General features: G+C 41.5%; 1 protein-coding gene across 1 annotated transcript; it reads right to left on the bottom strand.

The window, feature by feature from the left end:
- Positions 1-6,449: 6,449 nt before the first annotated feature.
- Positions 6,450-21,455, bottom strand: PLA2G12A (phospholipase A2 group XIIA). The gene is made up of 4 exons (XM_029942026.1): positions 21,089-21,455; positions 10,557-10,633; positions 9,439-9,604; positions 6,450-7,126 (listed from the first exon to the last, which is right to left on the bottom strand). Exons 1-4 carry the CDS (start codon positions 21,297-21,299, stop codon positions 7,008-7,010), a joined length of 573 nt encoding a protein of 190 aa, XP_029797886.1. The 5' UTR covers positions 21,300-21,455; the 3' UTR covers positions 6,450-7,007.
- Positions 21,456-24,518: the final 3,063 nt, after the last annotated feature.

Here is a 24,518-nt window from a genome sequence, read left to right as displayed (position 1 = left end):
GAAAATGAACTGAGAGTTGAAGGGGAAGGGGGAGGGGGGAAAAGAGGTGGTGGTGATGGTGGAGGGCACTTAAGGGGAAGAGCACTGGGTGTTGTATGGAAAACAATTTGACAATAAAATATTATGGGAAAAAAATAAAAAGTAACTCCAGACTGCGGGGAAAATGTATTAAAGTATCGTTTTTAATATATTAAAATAAGTTCACAAGAGATATTTAAGTATGAGGGATCTGTCTTCAATAGATATTACCCTATTTGGGAGAGAAAAGTTAAAATCCAAATTGATAACTTTTCCCACGTGTGTTAAGTCATTAACTAGAAAAAGAAATCAGGATTTTTCTCACCCAATGCCATTAACTGTTCATTGTAGTGCAAAACATTTTAGAAATGTTTTAGCAACTTACTCTGTAGTTAAGATACAGGATATCCCTCTATGCCTTGTATGGCTGCTGGGGAGATTAACTGAAAGGACCAATGAAGTTTTGGGGTGATGGTGGGGTGGTCAGGAGCTGAGGACTAAGAATTTTTAAAGATGTCTTTGGTGCAAAAAGGTGATTTTATTAAAGCACGGGGACAGGATACGTGGGCAGGAAGCGCTGCTCTGGGGTTGTGACGGGTAACAGGTTATATACTATGGAATTCGAGGAGATAAAGACAAACGGTAGGCCTCCAGAGGGACTTTGATATGCTAACGAGGACCCCTAAGATACCTGAGGCCTTGCAATTATCAAGTTAAGTTGTTTTTCCATCTCGCAAAGTATTAACTTTAAGACCGTAGAAGTTCCTGGAGAAACATTTAACTCTACCAACCTTAAGTATTTATCAATGCGCTGCAGGTTATAAGGAAATTTAAGTTTATCTGCCGTTTCCTTCTTGCCTTTGTTCCCCACATCACTATGGGTGATGTTGTGGCTCCAGGAACCTGAGTCTATAGGTTTCTGGAGGTTAGGCTATTGATAAGATTGCCTTTTTCTTGGGGCACCTGGGCGGCTTCATCAGTTCAGCATCCAATCATGGCTGACTTAGGTCATCACCACGCGGTAGGGAGTGGGAGCACCACACGTGCTGGCAGCTGGGAGCCTGGGGCCTGCTTTGGTGTCGCTGGGTCTCTCTCTGCCCCTTCCCAATTCATGCTCTGTCTCTCAAAAATAAAAATAAAAAAGATTGACTTTTTCTTGCAGTTTACTAAGATATTTGTCAACTGGAGACCATATCCTGTATGACTGTGATTTCTATCAGCTAACCGTGTTTTCTTTCCTTTCCTCTGCTCCTGGGCATCCAAAAGTGCCTGCGGAATGGCACACACATCCCTCCTGGCGAGGGTGGGGTGCGGTGCTAGCTTGAATTTTGGCCTCAACCTGCCTCATGCTCCTTCATCAGGACTACTTAAAACAGTGCTGGCTTGCGAAGAGCTCAAACCGTTTTTGTTGGCACCATCTTTAGCTCATTGAAAGCAAGATTGGCCTTCTTTTGGTTTCCCCATTAGGGGAAACGGTTCCTTAGAACGTAGGAGGTGCTCAGTAAATATTTATCCATTGAATGAGATCCAGGGTTTCAGCATTTGCACTCTGGACTTTATCCAGTCTGAATGTGTTATCTGACCACCAGAACTTCCTGTCCTTTTGCCTAATTTTCAGGATCTCCTCTGTTTGAGTCCTGAAAACACTCCCCCCATCGGTGTGGAACCCCAGTTGGCTGACTTCCCACTTATCTGAAAGGTACATAAGAAAGGAATGTTTTATTCCCCTCTCGAGTATCTTATTATCTCAATATGGTATTATTTTTCATAGCATATGTATGTGGTTATGTTTTAAAGTAAGATTTTGTCTAAAGACACAAATACAAAGCATTTTGAGACACTTATTTCAGAATTACAAATGTGTAATTTTAGCCTTTTAAAGGAACAGCTATTCTAATAAAGTGAGTGCCTAGGACTGGAAAACAGGCTGCCTAGATTCTTCTAACCCTAGCTCCGCCATTTTTTAGCTGTGAGACATTGCACAAGTAAATCAATTTAACCTCTCTCTGCTTCAAATTCTCATCTGCAAAATGGGAACCAAGCTTACTCAAGTTTTGGAGACAGTGAGTGTCAAACTCCTGGAACATACCTGGCTCACAGTAAGCCTTCAGTCCGTTCTCAGCTACTGAAGACTACTCTCTGTGGTCTCTGAAGCAGCGGTATGGACATCATCAGGGAACTTACTAGAAATGCAAACTCCTGGGACCTACAGAATCAGATCTCCTGAAGGAGGAGCCCAGGTTGGGGCCCAGCAGGGAACAGAATCCAAAGATTCTGCTGCCCGCTCATGTTTGAAAACCACCAACATAGACAAATTAGAATCCTGCCAATCCCACATTCTCAAAGAAGGGAAAAAAATGGGAAAAAAATGAAAGCAAATCCATACTATTAAAATAACCAAGGTACATTAAAGACTAAAAGGTAACTGACAGGATGGCTTAAATGTCACTTTCATAGAACTTACTGAAAGGTCTTAGCCAATTGTCACCTATGCTAGAAATGAAACATATGGAATAAATTCAGAGAGAATTCTCAAATTTTGGTCATTTTTTCCCCAATTTACCCCACTAAACCTGATTTCCCCTATATAAATCACAGAAATATTAGATTTCTATCACTGTGATTCCTATACTAAGCTGAAAGCCAACAAAAAATGTTTGTAAAACTGTCTGCAGGGAAACTTTGGAGAGCTATAAACCTGAGGTGGAAAAGGCTAACATCACTATTGCTATATATAGTATGTATCATATCACGACTGCAAAGAGGACACTAGTTTTTAGTTATTTTTATTAATAACTTAATTTTTGTATACTGGTTACACTGGCTCATTCTGGCTTTTACTTAGGATCTGAGCAGCTGGCTGGTTCTGTAAGGTGAGGCAGGAGGAAGCACTGCAGACTAAGGGGGCTTTCAGTCATTTTAACCAGCCCCGAGTTACATAGTATACAAGGCCCAAGTGAGTAGATTACAAGTAACATCTGTAAACTTGAACAACACAATGAAATATATGCGGAAAGATCTTACCTAATAGGTTTCACTCTACCCCAAATTCACGGAAGCCCGTCTACTAAACAGTTGTTTTTATAGAGACTCCGTTGTCTTCTCTGTTAGGTGTTACTGTTCTGCTGTTCTGTGCTGGGATAAAAGAATGTACATTTTTATTTCCTGATGATCTTGCACTTCTATATATACTGACAGAAATACCTCTTTTTCATTTTGGAGAGAATTCGTTATAAAGCTAACAAAACAACATTTTAATTAATATTACTAGTATAGTCTATAGGTTCACTGAAGGAATGTCTGTTCCAGATGCATTTAATTTGCTTTTAGCCTCATTAATTCAATTTTCTCTTCATTAGAGCTTCTCTGTGCCTCAGTTTTTCCACCTATGAAATGAATACAGGCATATTTGTCCCTGGAAGAAGTGTGTCAAAGATTTTAAAGACGTAGGCATTATTTAAAGGCAATATAATTTTATTCAAAAATATCAGTATTCTTTTTCTTGCAGAGAGCTGCTGAAAGTTAGTTTTGCGGTTTTCTTTTTGGTTTTGTGTTACGAAATCATTCTATGGAAAATAGCACTCTTAAAATCTAAATACATGCCCTGTGGTACATAATTCAAGTGAAGACATTAGTAAGAACTCCTGTTCAGCTTAATATATATGCACACACAGAAACATCATAGAGGTGCACATGTCCATGGGCTAATACACATACATACTTCCTGGCTCTGTTTGCTGGGAGGTCTGGCAGCACTGACATCCCAGTAGCAATGAGCACATCCAGACCCAAATACTGGTTTCTAAGTTCCCCTAGAAACCCTTCTCCAGTAAAAGGGATTGGTGCTTTTTGGAGAAAGGGCAGATTCTAGTGCTGGAAATATATGAGCCCAGAGCAACTTTCCTACATTCTTGTCAGGAAGTATTCAGGGGTTCAAAGGTCAAAAGGATGGGGACATATCAAAGATACACAGGAGCCAATCTGACATAACTCCCAAGAGCCAAGCTAGAACAATTTGAGCAACAAAATTAACATCACCCAAAGTCTAAAGGAAATATACACGAGTCCATACTGATATAAATAGTCAAGGTGGTGGCTCAGTTCATTGAGCATTCAACTTCAGCTCAGGGCTTGTGGGTTCGAGCCCTGCATCAGCCTCTGTGCTGACTGCTTGCTCAGAGCCTGGAGGCTACTTCAGATTCTATATCTCCTTCTCTCTCTCTTCCCCTCCCCCACTTGTGCTGTCTCATTCTGTCTCTCAAAAATAAATAAATGTAAAAACAAAAATTAAAAAGAAAATAATTGAGGTAGGAGGAGACAAATCTTTCTTACAGAAAAATTTCAAGTACTACATAAAGATGCTCCCCCTCCCAGGAGGTGGAACACAACCTTGCCCACTCACCACTGGCCACAGACTGACATGGGGCTGGCTTCCAAAGAACAGAAGTATGGAAAGAGGAACATAAGTGTCCAGAGTGGACACACCATCAAGTTGACAACGATTACTGATACGATTTGATGAGAACCTTTTTTCACCTTCACCTTTGTGGTTTTCTTCCTAAATATCCGTAATCACAGTGCAATTATGAGGGAAACATCAGACAGTCTCAAATTGAGGGGTATTCTGCAAAATATTGACCAGTGCTCCTCAAAACTGTCAAGATTATGAAAAACAAGCCTGAGGAACCATCACAGACCAGAGGTTTATCAGACATGATGACTAAATGCAATGCGGTATCTTAGATTGGGTAATGGAAAAGAAAAACGACATTAGTAGAAAAACCAATGCAATCTATATGAAGTCTAGAGTTTAGTTAAAAGTAATTTACCAATGCTGATTTCTTAACAAATGTTTCATGGTTATGTAAAATGTTAGGGGTAAAAAGTACAGAGCGAGTCTAAATTATTTGAGCAACTTTTCTGTAAATCCTGAAATTATTCTAAGATCAAAATCTTAACATATATAGTTTCTAGTGATCTGTCTATAATTTATGACCATGAATTAAATATTTTACAGGATTCTGAGTCTGTCCTCTTGAGAAACCAATGCTGTCAAGAAAACCCATGTATTTATTATCAGTTTAAGGTTACCTGGTCAAGCATTTCAATAGTAAATATTGATGAGATTAAATATTGAATAATGGCTTATAAAATTGTTGGCTTTTAAAAAGTCTGAGAAGTATCAATTAAGGGTTCCAAACATTTAAGTTAGAGCCCAGTTTGCTCCATTAATCAGAAGAGATACACTTGCCTTGTCTCGTAAAGAACACATCTCTTAGCAGAATAGCTTCCCCATCCCAGCGTGGGGAAGTTGTTAGGTTCTCGGAAATGATACATATCCAAAGTTAGGAATGTGGCCCTTTCTCTAGAACATACTTTTCTCTCTGCCCACTTCTGCCTGTAATGACTTAAAAAAACCCACTTCTCCTGGAGCTGCTCTCTCTGAATTCCAAGCAGTTCATCCTAATAACTTTGGCCATAGGTTACCCAAAAGTTATACATGGCTTGGGATCCTAGGCTGGGGAAAAGTCAACAGCCAGTGGAAAGCAGAGGGCGGCAGAGAAATACACCTGGGCTTTCCAAAGGGTAGAAAGCTTTCAACACACACAGACATTTTCAGAGGCAGTTAAGGGTCTGGGATTTGCTTTTAAACGTCTGCTAATAATATTCAATGTAAGTAAGAAATCTATAAAAGAGAGCTTTGTATTTTCCTTTATCATCATCCGTTTTGACTCCACAGTTAAAGACTTAACATTTTTTTCCCCAAAGACAATGTTTAGTAAGACCACTTTTAGGAAAAGATTATAGTCTTAAAAATATACCTGAATTTACCATGAGGACCAAGTGCTAGGGAGTAAACACCAAAGCAGCAGCATATAACGCTCTAGGGTGTATGTGAAGCACCTTTTCATTTGTCTCATTAAATCCATGTCTTCTTCAATTTAGCCCAAGGTTATAACAAAATATGGTATTTGTCATATGAATAGTTCATAAGATGGGAGTGGCTGTGCGTCTGAATTTTGTTCATGTCACCTTCCAGGCACATCACATACTTATTATCCTGGTTTTGCTCCCCAAGAGGCCACCAGCTGCTGGCTTCCATTTTACAAGAAAGAGAGACATGGAAACCTTGTCCTTTGTAACCTTTCTTGCCATTAATAGAAGTGAGACTTCTCCTATGTGGATCTTGAGAAACTTAACTGAAGACCATGGGGGGAGGGAAAGGGAAAAATAATAGTTACAAACAGAGGGTGGGGAGGAAAACAATAAGAGACTCTTAAGTACAGATAACAAACTGAGGGTGGATGAGGGGGTTGGGGGGGAAATGGGTGACGGGCATGGAGGAGGGCACTTGTTGGGATGAGCACTGGGTGTTCTATGGAAACGATAAACCACAGGAATCTAGCCCCAAATCAAGAGCACACTGTATGTTAGCCAATTTGACAATAAATTATATTAAAAAATAAAATAAAAATAAAACAATTGAAGTGAGGCTTATGGTCTATGGGCTACAGAAAAACAGCATATGATGTGTTAATTAAAATAGAGAAAAAATAAAGTCAGATCCTTCCAGGCATAAAATATATATTTAAAATTTTATAATAAACATGTATTTCTAAGTGAAGATTTCCCCATATTTTCAAATAAGATAATGCTGAACACACATTGTAATCAATTTTACATTTGACCTCATTGTTTTGATAAATACAGTTGTGAAAGTTGAGTTACAGGCTCTTTTCTTTAAAATATTCTTCCCTTAACATGCACCTCTTTCTGAGACGGGTCAAGACAATTTGGCACACTAAGGCAGCAAGGTCCAGGAAAGTTACCTCCCCCACTTTTTGCTTTAGCTTGAAGTTTTAATGTGAAAAGAAGGCTTAAAATAATCCTTTCACAAAAATAAGGCAGCTTTATGCTATGAAAACGTTATTTCTCGGTCAAAGGTTATATTCTGTCCTCTTCGGCATCGCAACCCGTCAGCATCTTCTTTAAAGATCACTTTTTTCTTCGTCGCGACACCTACACGCGGCCCGCTGGCTGTCCAGGTACGGCTTGCAGCCTAAATGCAGAACGCTGTCAAACAGGAGCTCCACGGCCGTTTCACAGGCTGCGAAGCAAGAAAGCGCCGTTACCGCTGGGCGGCCGCGGAGCGCTGCTCTCTCCCCACACACGTTACAGGCCACAGCACGACTCAAGCACACCCCTGGTGGGCACTTACTATGTGACGTCACCCTCCCACGCCCTCGCAGGCCACCACAGACTGTCGGGGTCGGCACCTCTAGCATGCATCTACTTTGTTTGCTCGCAACTGTTCAGTTTTTTACGTACTAGGCAAACAAGTCTCTCTCAATAGTACTGATCAGTTCATCACTGTTAATTATCCTTTTATCTGAAAAATACCATGATTAAAGATGCCTTCAAACACTCAAGTTTGCATTTCAATAACTGGTTTTTAGGTGTCGAGGAAATAAAGGTTAAAAACAGAGAAACCTCCAGTTAATTATGACCAATGACTTCTAAGAATTGATCACACATCATTTAAGATGCTTAAAGTAAATGCACCCCAGTCTTTCTTTCTCATTATCCAAATTTGGCTTAGGAAGGGAGACACAGGAATCAAAAACGATTTTCCTCTGGCAGAGTGTAAAAAAATTTTAGGGGGGAAAAAAGGTAGTAATATAGGGTGCTTGGGTGGTTCAGTTGGTTAAGCATCCGACTTTTGATTTCGGCTCAGGTCATGATCTCACTGCTCATGAATTTGAGGCCTGTGATGGAGCCTAACAGTGCAGTGCGTGCTTGGGGTTCTGTCTCTCCCTCTCTCTCTGCTCCTTTCATGTGCTCACTCTCTCTCAAAACAAATAAATAAACTTAAAAAAAAAAAAAAAAAGGCAATTGATTATTCTTCTTATTTTCAGAAGCCTAGAGCAGCCCGGGTTAGAGTATCTTAGAACATGCCACTTGCAGAGACATAGCAGGGGGGCTTTTGACTGTCCAAACTTCCAGTGTCAAACACTCATCTTCAGGAAGAAACGATTCATTGCAAAAATCTCGACATTTTCAAAGTTCTCCAAAAGGCTGTGTCATTGAGGAACACAACCACCACAGAAGTGTAAAGGTTATAATTATTAAATAGGGCACTACAAGGAGATTGGCTGTGTCATTTAGCCACACTCGTAGGTCCTTAGATCAGAAGACAGGAGACGCGTGCATGCACGCCTCAGCCATGCCACTAGGTGACCTTAGCCGAAAGCACGCGAGGGCAGAGGTTGGGAGTTCAGGCTGCACCTGCAGCAGAGATTTCTTCCTTGATAGTTATTGCTAGGAAATCAGAATCAGACCTATAATAAGACACTGTCTGGGGAAGACTGTAGTAGACAGAACACCAGGTTTAGAACCAGAAATATGTGACTAGGGACAAGTTACTTCTTTTGGAAACCGTTTCCTTCCTTGAAAACTGGGTATACCACAATCTACTTGTTCCGTTTTTTGTGAACATTGAGGAAAACCTACTTATCTAGCATATCTTATGAAAAGTGCTTCTTAAAAAGTTAGTTTCTTGTCCTGCCCCTTCTCTTCTGATTTCAACGTACGGTAAATAATTCAGCTGGACAGTGAAGAGGTTTTGTAATTTCTAGTATTTGTACAGTGACTTGTGCTTCTGCAAATAGTTCATTTTATACTTAGGATGACTCTGTGAGGTGGGTATTATTATTTTAAAAATTAGAACACTGAAGCACCTTTACCCTTTGCTGAGTTTGCTCTGTGTCCCTTCGCTGTGAGTATGACTATATGCTGAATCCTGCGAGTCCTCCTAGCAAACCTGGGGGTGGTTTCGGGGGCCCTCCTGACAGAGACACAGATGAAGGGACAGGGCTAAGGCTCAAGTCTTCTAGCACTTCTCACTCCAAATACAATGTGTTTTACTCTTAAAAATCCCTGGATCCAAGGTCTCAAACTTTATTTTTTTTTTAATAAAAAAATTTTTTTAATGTTTATTTACTTTTGAAAGAGAGACAGACAGACAGACAGACAGAGAGACAGAGCACGAGCAAGGGAGGGGCAGAGAGAGGGAGACACAGAATCTGAAGCAGGTTCCAGGCTCTGAGCTGTCAGCACAGAGCCCAACACGGGACTCAAACTCACAAACCTGAGCCGAAGTCAGAAGTTCAACCGACTGAGCCACCCCGGCGCCCCTCGAGGTCTCAATCTGTAGGCTCTGGAGAATCACAGATCTACTACAGGACACAAGACCTTGGATGAATTCTTCTCTGCCTCGCACACCCCGCTTCCAAGGTTTCCTAACACTTTTTGTTTCACTTTTTCCACGACTATAACTCATGTGAGATGACAAAATCAGCGACTCCTCATCTCAAAAACCTGAAGGGGTTGCGCCACGGCACGGAGGTGACACAGCCTTACCCTGGACGTGCTGCGCCAGCCCGAGGGTCTGCTGCACGCTCCGGCAGAGCCTGGAGAGGCAGTGCTGGAACTCCTCGTCACAGTCGTTCTTGCTTTTGCCACAGGTCTCGTAGCACCTGTCGTGCTGGTTGCAGCACTTTGTCAGGGAAGGGATGCCGATATTGAGCTGCAAGAGGCATTTGGATGGATTACTGTTGATGAAACTCAAAACTCCTCTGATGAAGCACTGCATTCAACAGGCTGAGAAATCAAGGCCAATGACTGATCCATAATTTCCAAAATCCACTTCCGTCTACAAATACTTTCCGTGTTATTTCTATGTCTCCCCATAACTCACCCACACCCACCAATGTTCTCTCCCTCTCAGCCATGCCTCAAGCTCCCTATTTTGCAATATTCACGGTTATCTGCTGGTAACAAACGTAACTTCCAGTTGTCCAAAACACCAAACAAAGTTTTAAAAACAGAAAGGTCAGGCTAAGACCAAAGATTGATTTTGGGATGTTCCAAAGTATTTTGTACCTCTCCCCCTAAAAGTGTTCTTTATGTGAAAAATCACTGAAAACTTTTAAGCTCCTACAACTCATATTTTATGTTCTTATTCTTCAATTTTTGAGTGTTAATCCACTCTCTAAGGATACTGTTCCTTTGAATCTGTAACTTATCTTTAACTGATTTAAATAACTACATCCAAAACTCTGTGTTTAGGAAACACTCATAAATATTTTTTCTTACAAAAGCTATACCACTGACCCTAGTTTTAATATAGAAAATATTAGGCTTTATTTACACTTTTTCATCCTAAGCAGCATTACTTCTATACTCCAAACTTTTAAACTATGTGTGTGACACATTTCAATAGTATTAACATCTACAAGGTTAAAAAAATAAAACATGAATTTTAGTCCATTTAGTTTTGTCAGAACTTACTAAATGTTTTAGCAATAAAACTAAACCTTTAGTTTAATTTAGCAATAAATATACTAAACCTAATTACCATTAAAATAAACAAAATTACTTGTGACCCTGAGAACACACTGATAGTCTGGCATTATTAAGAGTACTTGCATTGCCTAGTGATCATAAAACTTTTCAAATAAGAAAATAATAATATTTACGTGAACACCAAACAGTGGAGAGCCACATCCATTAGGTGGAGAGGGTTTATACCCATAACGTGGAAAAGGTTTAGATCCTATAAAATAAAAATGGTATAATTAATTTTCAAATATGATAGAAAATACATATGCAAAAAGGTCTATGATGTGCTATGCTAGCTTTGCAAATACGTATTTTTTTTTACTGGTTACTTTTAACCAGCATAGAATATACAATCACACAGAGAAGGGTTTTTTTTTAATGTTTGTTTATTTTTGAAAGCGAGAGATCTCAAGTGGGAGAAGGGGCAGAGATAGAGAGAGGGAGACACAGAATCGGAAGGAGGCTTCAGGCTCTGAGCTGTCAGCACAGAGCCCAATGCAGGGCTTGAACCCACCAGCTGTGAGATCATGACCTGAGCCGAAGGTGTAGGTTTAACCGACTGAGCCACCAGGCCCCCAGTCTTGCAAATATTTAATATTTAAAATTTTTTAAATGTTTATTCATTTTTTTTGAGAGATTGAGTGCAAGTGGGGGAGGGGCAGAGAGAGAGGGAGACACAAAATCTGAAGCAGGCTCCAGGCTCAGAGCTGTCAGCACAGAGCCTGACACAAGGCTCAAACTCACAAATTCACGAACTCATGATCATGACCTGAGCCGAAGTCAGACACTTAACTGACTGAGCCACCCAGGTGGTCCGGAAATATTTAATATTTAGATACTGACATAAGTGAGTGCCTTTATTCTAAACCTATACCACACAAAAGCTTACTCTGGACTTCAGGAAATTTCAGAGGTTACTTGTCAGACTTGGCCCATATGTATGACAGATAAATCCACCCTATTTCCCTGGATATTCTAACATTTACATTTTTTTGGTTAAAAACTTATAGGGCAAGAAGTGTATACTCCCAAACTTTACTTGATACTCCAGTGCACACAAACCTCAATAACCATTAACTAACCAGTTTACTCATAGAGCTTAAAGCTAAGGAAGATGAGGTCATCCGATGAACATTTAAGTGCATTAATGCCATTATAAGACATTAGAAGACCACGCATTCTAGCCTGCACTCCAGCCAACCATTTCACAAATATAGTCCTTTTCCAGCGAAAGAAAAAGGTCAGGAGTAAAGACAGATAGGTGAACCATATTACTACATATATTACTACACACATTCTCCCTAACAGCACATTGGTTCAGTAACAAGGAGAAAGAGGATTTTATCACAGCAATCTTAAATGCTGCAAAATACGTCAGAAATCTCTCTCCTCATATAATATAGAAATGATTCCAATATGCCCAACAGTCACCTAACTTTCTCTTGGATGTGTCTCACAATCCTCCCACCGTGTCAAGAAATAGCTATTCCATTGTGGAATAGTACTAACTGTTAAATTCTTTCCTGTTTTCCTGTAAATTCTACCTATAAACAATCCTCTACCACCTGGGGAACACAAAACAAGCGAATTTTCTATTTTACATCATAATCCTTCCAACATCTGGGACTAGCATTTATCTTTAATTCTAAAAGCTAAACATCCCCAGTTATTCCAAACACTTCCCCATAATTGCTTACTTAACAGAGACACAAAGTATCCACCAACTTTCATTCAATTAATACTGAGTACTAGAAGACTTAAGTTTACCCTCCAAAAGTAAAGAGGGGCGGGGGGAGCAACCCTTCCGGAATCAGCCATCAAAATAAGTAACTCCCTAAAAGTAAGGATCTAAAAATGGTTGGAGCTGCTAAGACTCATGCTCGAGTGAGGTAATGAAGAAGGAGAGCCTGAAGAGTATAAGCTCGTGAAGATACAGAGCTTTAGCCTGCCGCATCATCTGAAGAACAGTATGTACAAACCGAGTGGTTATGACCCATCGAGGAATCGGGAAGTCAATGACAGAAGTTGGGTCTTGTTTCCCCCAGCACTGTCCGAGAAGGATGGTTGGTTCAGGGCCCTTGGAAAATGAAAGACATCCCTCAAGCTGTCAGGGACAAGTCACTGTGACCCTTCAACTCCTTTTAGTCTTTCATTCTTAAGAAAATGATTTATGATTTGGCTTTCCACTTAAAAGGGCCCACAAAGGGAGGATATACTAGCCACTTAGAAGTCTTAATGGGCACCTTTAACTCAAAATGTACCTCCTGACGTTCATCCCCGAACCTGCTCCATCCACAAAAGAATCCAAGCTTCCAGGTGCTCAGAAAGAGACCTTAGCCATCTCTGACTCTCATTTTCTTCTAGTCCCACATCCACACCAACAGCACGTCCTGTTGACTCTACCTTCAAAATATTCAGAATCTGATCACCCCTTGCCACCTCCACTGCTACCATCCTGCTTTAAGCCACCATAGATTCCTGCCATAACCTCCTAATGTCTCCCTACTTTGCTCTCCCCACCACACCTCACCTCCAACTATAGTCTATTTTCAACACTGAACCTGAGTGATCCTATTAAAATATGTCAGATCAAGTCTCTCCTCGGCCCAAACCCCTCCAAGGTGTTCTCATCTTATTCAGAATAAAAGCTAAAATCCTTTCAATGCCTAAAAATTCTGTATAACCTGCACCCCTGCACAAGCACCATGACTCCTCTGACCTCATCTCCTTACTATTCTCCCTCTTCGCTCCCTTTTTTCCACCTTCATTCCATCACATCGGACTTCCTCCTGGTCTACTCCTGCCTTCGTGCCACCAAACCTGCTGCTCTACGTGCTGGCCCTCCTCAGATCTGCAGTGATCCCCTCACTCCCTCACCAAGGCCTCCTGCGGCCGTTCCATTTGTAGCAGGCACAACCTGCAAACATACTGTACCATTAACCTCATGATCTGTCTCCCCATACTAAAATACTAACTCCTTTGAGGCAGGAATTTGGCTTTGTACCTCCAAAGTGCTATACGGTTAGGTTCTCAATAAGTATTTGTTGATGAATGAATGAATGAGCAGATGACTTGGAAGTCAAATCCCCATGGCGGTTCTAATACTCCTTATAAATAAACTGGTACTGCTGCTCATCCTTCTGTCTCCTTTTAGTTTGGTGAGCATTAATCAGCCTCCAACGACTGATCACTTCTAGTCTGTCACATGTCTTTAAAATGTGCCATCTCACATTTCTCCAAAAAGGACATCCAGATGGCCTACAGGCACATGAAACGATGCCCAGCATCACTCATCATCAGGGAAATACAAACCAAAACCACACCGAGATACCACCTCACACCAGTCAGGGTGGCTAAAATGAACAAATCACAGACTATAGATGCTGGCGAGGGTGTGGAGAGACGGGCACCCTCCTACACTGTTGGTGGCAATGTAAATGGTGCAGCCGCTCTGGGAAACAGTGTGGAGGTTCCTCAAAATAGTAACAATAGAACTCCCCTATGACCCAGCAATAGCACTGCTAGGGATTTACCCAAGGGATACAGCAGTGCTGATGCATAGGGGCACATGTACCCCAGTGTTCATAGCAGCACTGTCAACAATAGCCAAATCATGGAAAGAGTCTAAATGTCCATCACCTGATGAATGGATCAAGAAGATGTGGTTTATATATACAGGTGGAGAAAGACAGATACCATATGTTTGCACTCATAAAGAAAGGGAGGGAGGCAAATCATAAGAGACTCTTAAATACTGAGAACAAACTGAGGGTTTATAGGGGTGGGGGAGAAGGGAGAAGGGGTGATGGGCCTGAAGAAGGGCACTTGTTGGCATGAGCACTGGATGTTATATGGAACTTGACAATAAACTATAAAATAAAAATAAAACAAAATAAAATGTGCCATCTCAAACTGAACACCACTAGGTATGATGGTGTACTTGAGCCTAAGAGATTTAGCATATGTTTTAGCTGTGTCTCAGTGGTAAGATACATCATATAGTAGGAAAAAACCATCAGTTCTTTCTTAAATAAACTTTTTTCCCCCATAATTTAAATAAACTTTTGAATATCTACTGCTAGAGACTTCGCATTTCTACAGTTTACACTTGAGTCTAAATATTAGATTGTGAATCTCTTATTAGTTCCTTATTCAGGACTGTTCAGCACATTTTTTAAAGTTTATTTTAATTTTATTTTTTGAAAGAGACAGAGAGTGGGAGAGAGAGGGAATCCCAAGCAGGCTCCCAGCACAAAGCCCAATGTGGGGCTCAAAGCCATAAACCATGAGATCATGACCTGAACTGAAACCAAGGGTGGGACAACTGAGCCACCCAGGCCCCCCTGCTCAGCACATTCTAAATTTAGAGCTATCTACCTCTGTTACTGCTCTCAGATATTCACAAACTTGAGACACAGAAATTAACCAGGTAAGACGTCTGCTACACCTTGCCATAGATAAGCCCTCGCTGTAGGCAGCCATGGAGTCATTAACCCAACCTTTTGAGTAGAGTACTCAACCAGTTGTGACTTCATCTAAATCAAGTTTCATCCAGCCTGTATTTCTCAAGAGAGTATCATGAGAAGCTAGCCATTTGATCTATGGTTTTCTTTGTCCTACCTACCACATGAGAACCCTTTTCACTGAGTGGATGGAGGCTAGATCAGCATTATATTCTTGGGGAAGCCATTCTATTTCCTCGAAGCCTCATCATGATGATCTCGGTCAGGGGTTTTAACAACAACTGTTTAGGGGCACTTGGGTGGCACAGTTGATTAAGTGTCCACATCTTAGCTCAGGTCATAATCTCAAGGTTGTGAAATCAAGCCCCATATCAGGCTCCACGCTCAGTTTTTTAAAAGTTTATTTATTTATGTGTGTGTGAGAGAGAGAGAGAGAGAGAGAGCGAGCAAGCACGAGCAAGCATAGGAGGGGCAGAGAGGGAGAGAGAAAATCCAAGCAAGCTCTGCACTGCCAACACAGAGCCCCACATGGGGCTTAAACTCATGGATCAATGACCTGAGCTGAACTCTAGAGTCAGACATTTAACTGACTAAGCCACCCAAGTGCCCCACAAATGTTTCTCTCTTGATGTTTTGTTTTATCATCTTTATGGCCAGAAGAAATCTAAAGATTTGCCTGGACTGAGGTAATGATATATCTTTTCTACATATTTTTTAAAAATGTGATGTAAATACTTCCAGATAGACCAATTTCCTTCTAATTTCTTGAAAGCCACAGAAGCAGAGGACTTGTCAGAAAGGGAAGGTTGTTGCAATCCCTCTCAAAAAAACACCAGCATTCTGCACAGAGCTAAAACAAACAATCCTAAAATTTGTAATGAACCAGAAAAGATCCCAAATATCCAAAGCAATCATGTAAACAAACAAACAAACAAAGACAAAAAAAAAAAAACAAAGCTGGGGAGCATCACAATCCCAGACTTTAAGATCTATTACAAAGCTGTAATCATCAAGACAGTGCGGTACTGGCACAAAAACAGACACAGATCAATGGAACAGAATAGAGAACCCAGAAATGGACCACAAATGTATGGCAAACTAATCTTTGACAAAGCAGGAAAGAGTAGCCAATGGAATAAAGACAGTATCTTCAGCAAATGGTGCTGGGAAAACTGGAGAGCGACACGCAGAAAAATGAACCTGGACCACTTTCTTACGCCACACACAAAAATAAACTCAAAATGATGAAAGACCTTAAACCTAAGACAGGAAGCCATCAAAATCCTAGAGGAGAAAGCAGGCAGAAACCTCTTTGACCTCCGCTGCAGCAACTTTTTCCTCAACACGTCTTTAGAGGCAAGGGAAACAAAAGCAAAAATGAACTATTGGAACCTTATCAAAATAAAAAGTTTCCACACAGCAAAGGAAACAATTAGCAAGACTAAAAGACAACTGACAGAATGGGAAAAGATATATGCAAATGACATATCAGATAAAGGGCCAGTATCCAAAATCTATAAAGAAGTTACCAAACTCAATACCCAATAAACAAATAATCCAGTGAAGAAATAGGCAAGAGATATGAACAGACACTTCTCCAAAGAAGACATCCAGATGGCCGACTAACACATGAAAAAATGCTCAACATCACTCATTATCAGGGAAAGACAAATCAAAACCACAATGAGATACCACCTCACACCTGTTGGAATGGCTAACATTCACAACTCAGGCAACAGATGCTGGTGAGGATGCACTGCTGGTGGGAATGCAAACTGGTGCAGCCACTCTGGAAAACAGTGTGGAGGTTCCTCAAAAAATTAAAAATAGAACTACCTACGACCCAGCAATTGCACTATTAGGTATTTATCCAAGGGATGCAGGTGTGCTGTTTTGAAGGGGCACATGCACTCCAATGCTTATAGCAGCGCTATGAACAATAGTCAAAGTAGAGAAAGAGTCCAAATGTCCATCGATAGATGAATGGAAAAGTAGATGTGATGTATATATATATACAATGGAGTATTACTTGGCCATCAAAAAGAATGAAATCTTGCCATTTGCAACTATGTGGATGGAAATGGAGCGTTATTATGCTAAGTGAAATTAGTCAGAGAAAGACAAATATCATATGACTTCACTCATATGAGGAATTTAAGATAAAAAAAGATGAACATAGGGAAGGGAAGCAGAAATAATATAAAAACAGGCAGGGGGACAAAACATGAGAGACTCTTAAATATAGAGCACAGAGGGTTACTGGAGGGGTTGTGGGAGGTGGGATGGGCTAAACGCGTGAGGGGCATTAAGGAATCTACTGAAATCACTGTTGCACTATCTGCTAACTAGCTTGGATGTAAACTTAAAATTAATTAATTAATTAAAATTTAAAAAAAAGAAAGGGAAGGCTGTTGGCTCAAAGATCTCACCACTGTGCTCTACGGGAAATGCAGTGTAGAAATTTAAACCTGTTTTCTCAAACACTTGAGATTTTAATTCATGATTATTCATCTGCAGAGGGTCCTTGTGCTGCTTTATTTTTCTAGTCCATTCACTCTCCTATTTTCCTCAATATCCAACGCCTCTACACCCATCTTCTCTCCCAGCTGTGAAGATCTTGATTCCTACTTCTGAGAACACCGAGGCAATCATGAGAGAATTTGGCCAATTTGTCCACCTAATGAGCATCTGCGCCCGTATCCTCTACCTCCGCTCCTACTAACAGGAGTATATCCTCTGTGCTCTCGGCCTGGAGCTCGCTCCTGTCACTTACCTAAGGACATGACGCTGTAAGGACCAGGTCCGATTCAGCCTTCCCCTGTACTTAAAGGGGAAGGCGCCGGCTTCTCCAGATGAAAGGGCACACATTAAGGAGGGACAACTCCTGCGGCGCCTAATCGGGCGAGGCCGGCGATACCTTTGACCTTTCTAGAGGCGGTCCTAGTCACACCCCACGTGGGGGTCCTGGGCCCACTCTGATTGGTCAATACTCCAAATGTTGTGATTGGCTCCCACAACTGCCAGTATTGATGGGGGGGTGTAGGGATTGGATCACTGTACTCCTGTCATCATTTTTCTGTAACGCCCCTTCCCAAACGCATAAAAAGCCCTGCCCTGCCTTTGTTCGGGGCTCTCTCTCCACGTGGCCAGTGGAGTCTGTGAGCCGGAGCTTAAGCCCGTAATAAAGCCCTTTGTTTTTGCAGGCGTGACTCGGTCTCCCTGGTAGTCTGTGGTCTTTTTTGGGGGCGATATTACACACTTGGGCACAACAACACGAATAATCCTCCTTCCTCTCCCATTGTCAGTGTTTCCCCTCTCTACTGAATCATTCTCAAAAGCGGACAAATATGTTGTTATTTTTCCTAATGACCTAAAAACCTTTTTCCGTATCTGCTTTATAATGGTTAATGGCAACCCCATCCTTCCAGTTATTCAGGCCAAAACTTTAGAATTATTTTTTATTCTATTCACACCTTCCTTCCAAGCAATTAGAAAATCCTTCAAAATATATCAAAAAATCCAACTTCTCCCCATCTCTGTTGCTACAAACCTGGACAAAACCACCATCGTCTTTCATCTGAATCCCTGCATTTGTCACCTGCCTCCATGCTTGCTCTCCAACCTCACTGGACCCTTTTTATCCCCTGCACAACAGGCAAAGGGATCCTGTTAAAACAGAAATCACTGCATGAATTTACTTATTTGTCATTTTAAAACACTTTACAAGCCAATTTTGTTTTCTATTTTTCAGAAGAAATCAGAAAGTTTTCTTCCTCAAATTTTCTCTGCTGTCGGGGAGAAAAAAATAGAAAAAAACAAAACACCAGCAACTATCTAATTTGTTCTCCCAAATAGCTTTCCTTCAATCTCACTAAAGCCTTGCTCCCCCACTAGGGAGGATGACCAGAAGGGAGCAAGTCTCCATAAAGCCAATCCTTTTGATAAAACAAAGAAAACTGAATGCAACAAGTCTGTACTCTTTAATTGGACCACCTGCTCCCTACTACTCTTTTTTTTTTTTTAAAGCTCCCTTTACTTATTTACTGCAACTACTAACCACCCCTGAATCGCCATGCTCCTCTAGCTTTGGAATTTGTTTCTGTTTGGTTATGATTTGGTCACCTGCATTCCAAAAGACAGGAAAGGTTGAAACCGTGTTCTAGGGAGACTTCTCAGGTAGCAGCAATTAAAGAAAATTTTCATTATGCTGGAACTCTCAACACGGTGACTTGGAACCACAGTCCTAGAGGCAGACGGCATTTACTACGACACAAAAAGATGTTCACTGAAGAATGCCATTTCCTAAATTCTCAAGTTCATTTGTGTTTTTTTCTTTTTTTATACCAGAGATCTTGCTCAAAACTTCACATGGTAAATTTAGTGGGGCTTGTCGAAGATAAAAAGGGTTAAGTAAAACAAAAGATTAAAGTCATCTTTATAACAGGAATAGTAGCCAATCAAATGCAGAGATATTTTAAATGTAAATAAACTCTAGAACCCTTGACTCCTAACAAGTAAATGAAGACTGCTCCTTCCAAGCTTTTTCTATCTCAGTAAATGGCAACTACATCCTTCCCCTGATTCAGGCCAAAACCTTCCGAGTCATCCTTGACTGGCCTTTCTCACAGGGCCTTTCCGCTGGCCCTTCTCTCTGCCTACAGGTTCCTTCTCCAGATCATCACCGTGTCATCTTCACCATTTTCAGATTTCTTCTTAAGTACTATCTTATCAGTGAGACCTTCCCTGAAGAGCTTATTTTAATGAGCTATTACACTGCCACTGCTGTTTTTACTATTGTTTTCTAAACACTGTTACACTTCAGACTACATATGCTGCATACATGGCTTATTTTATTTGTTTAGTTTACTGTCTCTCACACATGTAAGCTACATGATGAATTTTGTCTGTTTTCTTTACTGCTGAATCTCCAACTGGTAGAACACTTGAGACCTAATTGGCACCCAAGTATTTGTACAATGACTAAGTAAAATTATGATATTTGCCTCAGGAAAGGCAACCATTTAATTTTCATATAATTCACTTACTCCTAACAAGCTCTACAACAAAAACATCCTTCCTGATTGCATATTTGTGGTAACTTCTAGGCGTAAATTTAGGAAGGAAACATCTTGCACTTTGTAGCATACAACACATGGCTCATTCTTTAACTCCATTAACATAAAACTGGAAATTATTTTGAGAATTACAGGCAGCAGGTGGCATCACAATTTTACATTAAAGAGATTTATTTTAAATTCACCTGCATGCAAGCTGGGTTTACCATTAGTCATTGAGTTCCCTATTACTTTGAGCTGCGAGGCATTAAATGAACTAGGCCCGGACTTCTCTATTATTGGAAACATGATCTAACTATCAAAATCTTAACATTTTAAATTTTCAAAGAGATGCCCTACTATTTCATCGGAACTGTCACAATATTGAAACATTCAAAAAAAAGCAAGTGCTTGAAAAGAAAGCTGAGATTCTGAGTTAATTATAACCAACAATGCCCTCAAACAAGTTCTCAGATTCAAACAGAATTAAAGTTAAAACATATGAAAAATAAACCAAAACAATTTTATTAGTATTAATCAATACTAATTGGAAGAGGTGCCACTGATAATCCAAGGAAACATAATTCCTACCAAGTCATGCTAGACATTTCTCCAAGTGTTATCAGAACTCTTTCTCAACAACAGAGCATACTAAAAGTTTGTACAAAGGTCGTAATTTATTTTCTGTAGCTCTGCATAAAAAAAAGAAATTAAAGCCAATTATTGAGAAAATTAAGACATCGTGATTAAAATTCTCGGTACAGCCTGCAGGTTCGGCTGACCAACGGCGCTGAAATACAGAGCTAAAATCAGTCTGTTTCACTCCATTCTCATGATGTGTACGTCACAAAGTTCTTAGGCAACTTTGTGCAATAGCAAAAGAAAAAAAGAGAAAATAAAAGGTAGTAATTCAAAAGCAGTGAAACCAGAACGGAGAGTATACCCTCAGGTGACCTCTTACATCCTAACAATAGTGGTGCGAACTTCTAACCTGCTTGCTCAATCGCGAGAACGGGAAGATTCTAGCAGGGATTAGGATTTTCCAGGGCTGGAGAACAACGTCAAGGTGTGCCTTGCATCTCACCCCTCCACCACCTCCCTCCCCGCAACACCCTGAAAGCGCGGGCCTCGCAGGGCCTGGGCTCCTCTCACCGTCATTGCACTTATACTGGCAGAGACCGTCCTCGCCTCCCAGGAGGTCCAAGGCGGCGTTCAGGTACGTGTCTATCTTGTGAACGCCGTTCCGGATGGTCTTCAGGGTGGCCCTCCAGTCGGTGGTCTGGGCCTCCTCCTGGCACCGGAGAGCGGCGGGCAGGAACAGGAGGAGCAGAAGGGCGAGCGCGGGCCGCGGGAGCAGGGCCATCCGCGCTGCGCCGGGCCGTGCCCCCACGGAGCCCACAGCGTGCCCTAGGAAGCGGCGCCGGCCCCCGGCTCGTAGTCCCCAGCACGCTACATGCCCACGCCTCCTTCCCAACTGGGAGGCGGGCCCTCGCCGTCTTTACCGGGCTCCAGCGGGGAGGCGGCGCCATCGCCAAGACGCGGGACACTGCGCACGCGCTGACCTGGCCCCGCGACCCCCTAATCTGCGCCTGCGCCTGCGCCAGAGCGTGGTGCGTCAGAGGCCGGTTGTAGCGGGAGTCCTAAGATGCCTTGGCTTCCTCCACGGCGTAGTGGTGCCCACTTTGCGCCTTCGCCCAATGTACTGCCTGAGTTAGTACTGCCTGAGGGTGTAGTAGTAACTCAATACTGGTGTCGGGCACCATCCCCAAAGGAGGCTGATTAAATCTGTCTCGAGTGGCTGTGACCGTCTCTTCCCGGGTGGTTGTAGGGTGCAGCCAGGACAGGTTCAGCCAAGCAGTTCCCTCCCCCACGGGTCCTGAGGGACAAGTTTTTCGGGGTGTGGACACCGTTGGATAAGTGAGTTCCCGCAGACCCTTACAGAGGCTAGGGGTGCAGCCGAGTTTCGGTTTGAAATCGCGATTTTGCGTGAGAGGTGGATCCAAATCCAGATCTCACCTCCTCGTTTCTCGCCCTAACTTCTAGACCTGCGGTGTGAAACCGGTCAATTCGAGGCCTAGGTAGTGCCTGACCGGCAAGCATGAGCTAGAAGCACCTTTAGGAATTCTGGAAGAAGAAAACAGTTGGACAAAAACTTCCTTGGTAAGGAAGAAACAATACACTTGGATACGGTTTTTTAAAAAAATTGTAAACATGGTTTTCATACTCAACATATTTTGTAACTTGATAACTACGGTGACGTTTCTCAGTATTTTTCCCTGTGCTACGCAGACTCCTTAAATAACAATTGCAGTGATTTTTGCCAAAGCTATAAATAGCTGGTTATTTTAGTATCCTAGAGGTTTCCAAGAATTTTACAGTAAGATCGAGGGCAATATTGCAACTATTGGGATTAGGTGTGTATCTTCTTATTAAAATTACCAATAAATTCTAGCTTGGCGTTTTGTGTTTGCCACAAGCTTCACAAGTATAATAAAGGTCCACTTTAGAGTTCATAAGAATCATCTCCTTTATTGAGAACTTAGTCTGTGCCATGCACTTCACATACACAATCTCTCACATTCTGAACACAGCTTTACAAGGATGCAGACTTTGGGTGAGTTAAAGACAGAAAAAGGTGTCCCTCCCCACAGACAACAGATGGATGTAGCTCAACCCCAGCCTGCCGCCCTCAGCCTTGTGTCCCTGGGCTATGACCACTTCACCGCAATGGAGGAAGGGGAGTCAGGTGCATTATGGATGGAGTCAGGGCACAGAGAAGTCCGTGAAGATCCAGTCAAACCAGGAACTATTTTTACCTCATGAGGTGCCAAAGATTTTTGTTTCTTCATTTTTGGACAGAACATTTGAAAACATTCAAAAAGGGGAACATTGAATCTTTTTTTTTTTTTTTTAAGCTTCCTGGAGCATTGGTTTTCTCATCTCTAAAATGTGGGTGTTGAATTAGATTACCTCTGGAGTCTCACCAAGTTCCATCTCCCAACCCCTTAAACCAGGTTTGGTTCTTTGAAGTCTTCAGAGAAACTCTCCCATATGTGAGTGTATCTTCCACAAGAAAAGAGAGAATGTAGTAACCTGACTGCAGTCCTCAGTAACTGAAGCTCCAAAGCCTTTCCTTTTTACCTGCTCTCTATTCATGTACTCCTTGTGATCCCATCTAGTTTCTTTCTTTCTCCCTTTTTCTTTTTCTTCCTTCCTTCCTTCCTTCCTTCCCTTCTTCCTTCCTTCCCTTCTTCCTTCCTTCCCTTCCCTCCCTCCCTCCTTCCTTCCTTTCAGTTAGCATATTGTGCAGTAATGGTTTCAGGAGTAGAATCCAGTAATTCATTCCTACAATAACACCCAGTACTCATCCCAACAAGTGTCCTCCCCAAGGCCCCTTGCCCACTTAGCCTGTCCCTCCTCCCACAACCCCTCTAGCAACCCTCAGTTTGTTCTCTGTATTTAAAAGTCTCTTATGTTTTGCCCCTTTCCTGTTTTTATATTATTTTTGCTTCCCTTTCCTTCTGTTCATTTGTTTTGTATCTTAAATTCCACATATGAGTGAAGTCATATGATATTTGTTTTTCTCTGATTTATTTCACTTAGCATGATACTCTCCAGTTCCATCCATGTTGTTGCAAAAGGCAAGATTTCATTCTTTTTGAATGAATACTTGAATACAATGAAAGGATACTAACCCTTTATCTGATGTCATTTACAAATATCTTCTTCCATTCTGTCAGTAGCCTTTTAGTGTTGCTGATTGTTTCCTTCGCCTTGCAGAAGTATCTTGATGAGGTTCCAGTAGTTCGTTTTTACTTTTGTTTCCCTTGCCTCCAGAGGTGTGTTGAGTAAGCCAAGATAGAAGAAGTTTTTGCCTACTGTCTCCTCTAGGATTTTGTTGGCTTCCTGTCTTACATTTAGGTCTTTAAAAAATTTTTTTAATGTTTTTTATTTATTTTTGAGAGACAGAGAGAGAGTGCAAGGAGGGGAATGTCAGAGAGACACACACACAGAATCTGAAGCAGGCTCCAGGCTCCAAGCTGGCTGTCAGCACAGAGCCTGATGCAGGGCTCGAACCCACAAATGATGAAATCATGACCTGAGCCGAAGCTGGACGCTCAACCGACTGAGCCACCCAGGCGCCCCAAGATTTAGGTCTTTCATCCATTTTGAGTTTATTTTTGTGTATGGTAAAAAAGTGGTCCAGGTTCATTTTTCTGTGTGTCGCTCTCCAGTTTTCCCAGCACCATTTGCTGAAGAGGCTATCTTTATCCCATTGGATACTCTTTTCTGCTTTGTTAAAGATTAGTTGGCCATATGTTTGTGAGTCCACTTCTGGATTCTCTACTCTGTTCCATTGATCTGTATCTGTTTTTGTGCCAGTACCGCACTGTCTTGATGATTACAGTTTTGTAATAGATCTTGATGTCTGGGATTGTGATGCCTCCAGCTTTTTTGTTGTTGTTGTTTTGTTTTGTTTTTCAGTATTGCTTTGGCTATTTGGGGTCTTTTCTGGTCCTATACAAATCTTAGGTTTGTTCTAGCTCTATGAAGAATGCTGGTGTTATTTTGATAGGATTGC

This window comes from Suricata suricatta, chromosome 1 (genome assembly GCF_006229205.1).
Source record: "Suricata suricatta isolate VVHF042 chromosome 1, meerkat_22Aug2017_6uvM2_HiC, whole genome shotgun sequence".
Lineage (NCBI taxonomy): Eukaryota > Metazoa > Chordata > Mammalia > Carnivora > Herpestidae > Suricata > Suricata suricatta.
Note: the sequence above shows the minus strand (reverse complement) of the source record. Positions and strands in the feature narration are given on the sequence as shown.

Coding starts and splice junctions, on each gene's coding strand:
- PLA2G12A (XM_029942026.1), bottom strand. CDS start 21,299: ATGGCCCTGCTCCCGCGGCCCGCGCTCGCCCTTCTGCTCCTCCTGTTC. Junction 10,634..21,088: donor CCAGTATAAGTGCAATGACG/GTGAGAGGAGCC, acceptor TTTATTTTATAG/GATCTAAACCTTTTCCACGT. Junction 9,605..10,556: donor CTCCACTGTTTGGTGTTCAC/GTAAATATTATT, acceptor TGCCTCTTGCAG/CTCAATATCGGCATCCCTTC.